The 2525-nt window shown below is 46.0% G+C and overlaps 1 protein-coding gene across 1 annotated transcript; it reads right to left on the bottom strand.

Moving 5' to 3' along the window:
- Positions 1-401: 401 nt before the first annotated feature.
- LOC114017583 (uncharacterized) lies at positions 402-1946 on the bottom strand. The gene is made up of 2 exons (XM_027814172.2): positions 922-1946; positions 402-888 (listed from the first exon to the last, which is right to left on the bottom strand). The coding sequence occupies exons 1-2, from the start codon at positions 1944-1946 to the stop codon at positions 402-404; spliced, it is 1512 nt and encodes a 503-aa protein (XP_027669973.2).
- Positions 1947-2525: the final 579 nt, after the last annotated feature.

The following is a 2525-nucleotide window of genomic DNA, read 5'->3' as shown; positions in this document are numbered from 1 at the left end:
TCCAAAGGTCCACAACCATCCTTCAGAGTCCTCCCACTGCTTTCCCCTGAGGGCATCCGTTCCTAACAAATTTGTTGGAATGTCTCCAATCACCATTGTAACAGTGACTGTACCTTCCTTTCCTGGAAGAATCAACTTTACCGGGGCAGCTTTTATAACTTCTGTCGACCCTAAGGCATCCAGAACACAAAAACGGCGCTTCAAGGGAAAAACCCCACATCTTTCAGCATCTTCCTCTGTCAGAGCAGAGACCTGTGCACCGGTATCAATTAGAAAGGTCACTGATGCACGCTTAGGGCCAGCTATAGCTGTGATTAATAAGTCTCCTCCTTTAGTTTTTGTGAGCTGATGGATATAAATCCATCCTCCATTCCCCCGCCCGCTACCAGGGAATGGAGGTTCTAGTTTCCCTGCTTATGGGAAACAGCTTCCTCAGTGGGGGCAGCTGAGGGTGTATCAGGTGGTATTTTTCTCCTGCACTGTGTATGAGAGGGTTGTTTTGGATTATGCCACTTCAACACTACCTTACTCAATTTATCAAAGGGTAAGCCATCCATTATATCCCTGGGGACTCCCTTTTTAATTCCCAAAAGCCACCACTGTTGTCGAGTCATGAACTGTCCTCCCTTTCCTGTTTTATGGTGTGGATGCTCCTTTCTCAGGACATCAGCGGCAGCTACAGTTTTACCAGTGGGGAGGGGCAAATCCTCAACTTCTATTTGGCGGATTCCCCTCGACTTTTCCTCTGGGATTTTTACAGGACCATATTTTCTACTATAATCTATCAATTCTTGTGCTACTTGCCCCCAGGTCCATATCCTTTTATTACTTGATGCTGAGGTCATTTGGTGGGAAGAAACTGAATCTAGTGTTTCATTTCTCTGGCTTCTAATAAAACTTTCCAGCCTTTCTACAGGGCACATCAATGCGATAGTCCTTTGAAGGCTAACCCCCATAGGTCTGAGTGACTCTGGAAGTCCCCTTATCAAGTGGGTCATGATTTCGGGATTCACTGGCAGCATCACTGGGGATTCACATCCGGGAATTAATTTTCTTTCATGTATCAATTGTAAGCAGGCTGCTTTGTGTACACTTTCTAGCAACTGATCAGCTGGGCTGGTGATTTCCAGGGGATCCCCTCTGTCCAAAGGGTTCAGTCCTCCAGCCCAATAAGCAGCTCGCTGGGTTAGGGACCATGGGGCATGTTTATTTCCTGTTGTCAAGAAAACTCCATGACCCCAATAGCCACCAGCTTCCTTTTCACTTAATTGAATTTGGTCCCCCCCAGTTAGGGATACGCGCCACACGTACTCTGTTTCGGATTCTTTAGGAAGGCGTCCATACTCTCTTTTCAGTTTGGCTAGCTCAGTGATAGTATATGGTATAAAACCTGTTTTAATTAAGGGTCTCACTTGAGGGTTTTCCACAAAACATTTTCTCACCTCCTTCAACAACTTCTGAGGGTATATTGGGTTTATTTGTTGAATACCCTTTCCCTCTGCTTCCAGCTCTATTACACTCAGGGCTTCAGTGTCTTTAGAGCATTCTGCCTTCAGAGTGGTTTTTAACAAGCGGTTTTCTTCCCTTTCTTTCTCTAATTGTTGTTCTAAGTCATAATTTGTTTTTTGCAGAACTTTCACCAAATTTTCAAGGGATTCTATAATTCTGGTTTCATTGCTGTGTTTTCTAAGGCGATCTTCGATTGCTGCAACCAGGCTAGCTCCTAAAATGGCACAGACTATAGATTTGCCCTTACCTGATCTAACTTTAGCTTCAGTCTGTAAAGAGGTCACTCGGTCCACTACATTCTGCAAGTTTGCCCCATTATCTCGAGCCCAATCTTCTCCGGGTACAGAGGGTCGAGCCCCATACTTTACCAGAAATGTGTAAAACATGTCCCGATCCTTCATTAACAAAGGCTTTTGTTTATCAGCCTTTTTGGCCATTCTCACTACGAAGGGACCAAACCCACTTCGGGGAGGCTAGACCTAGTTACAAACACAGAGCCGCTGCTGTGTTGCCCCTCTCTTCCCCGAATGGTTGAAGGGACCAAAAATCTGCTTCGGGAAGGCAGCTTGTAATTACTACAAGGTTGTCCCTTCACTTTCCCGAGCAGAACAGACAAATTCTCATTAACATGAGGGCAGCTGCCCTTTTTAGCACTTTCCCCCTTTTGCACTTTGAGTTCTTTTAGTTGGATCCCAATAGACAGAGCCCTCAATTGGAGTTTGGAGTGCTAAGTCCTAGGTGTGTGTGGTATGTGGGAAATTCGAGTCGCCCCCCTTGCTTTCTGGACACCTCTCACCCAGCAGGGTGTAGGGCCAGGTGCGGCTAGAACTAAACGTCCTTCCCCTGTTACAAACCACACACAACCTGCACCCCTCTGTCTCTCAGGATCCTGTCCGTGATGCCAATTTAATGTCACGGTCCACTCAGTGGACTCGTGATTGTTCATTTACTATGATCTCAAAGCGCAAAAATCAAGGCGACCACACCAAGGCGTTATGCTTCAATTAACCAGCACC

Source organism: Falco cherrug, chromosome 3 (genome assembly GCF_023634085.1).
Source record: "Falco cherrug isolate bFalChe1 chromosome 3, bFalChe1.pri, whole genome shotgun sequence".
NCBI classification, from domain to species: Eukaryota; Metazoa; Chordata; class Aves; order Falconiformes; family Falconidae; genus Falco; species Falco cherrug.
Note: the sequence above shows the minus strand (reverse complement) of the source record. Positions and strands in the feature narration are given on the sequence as shown.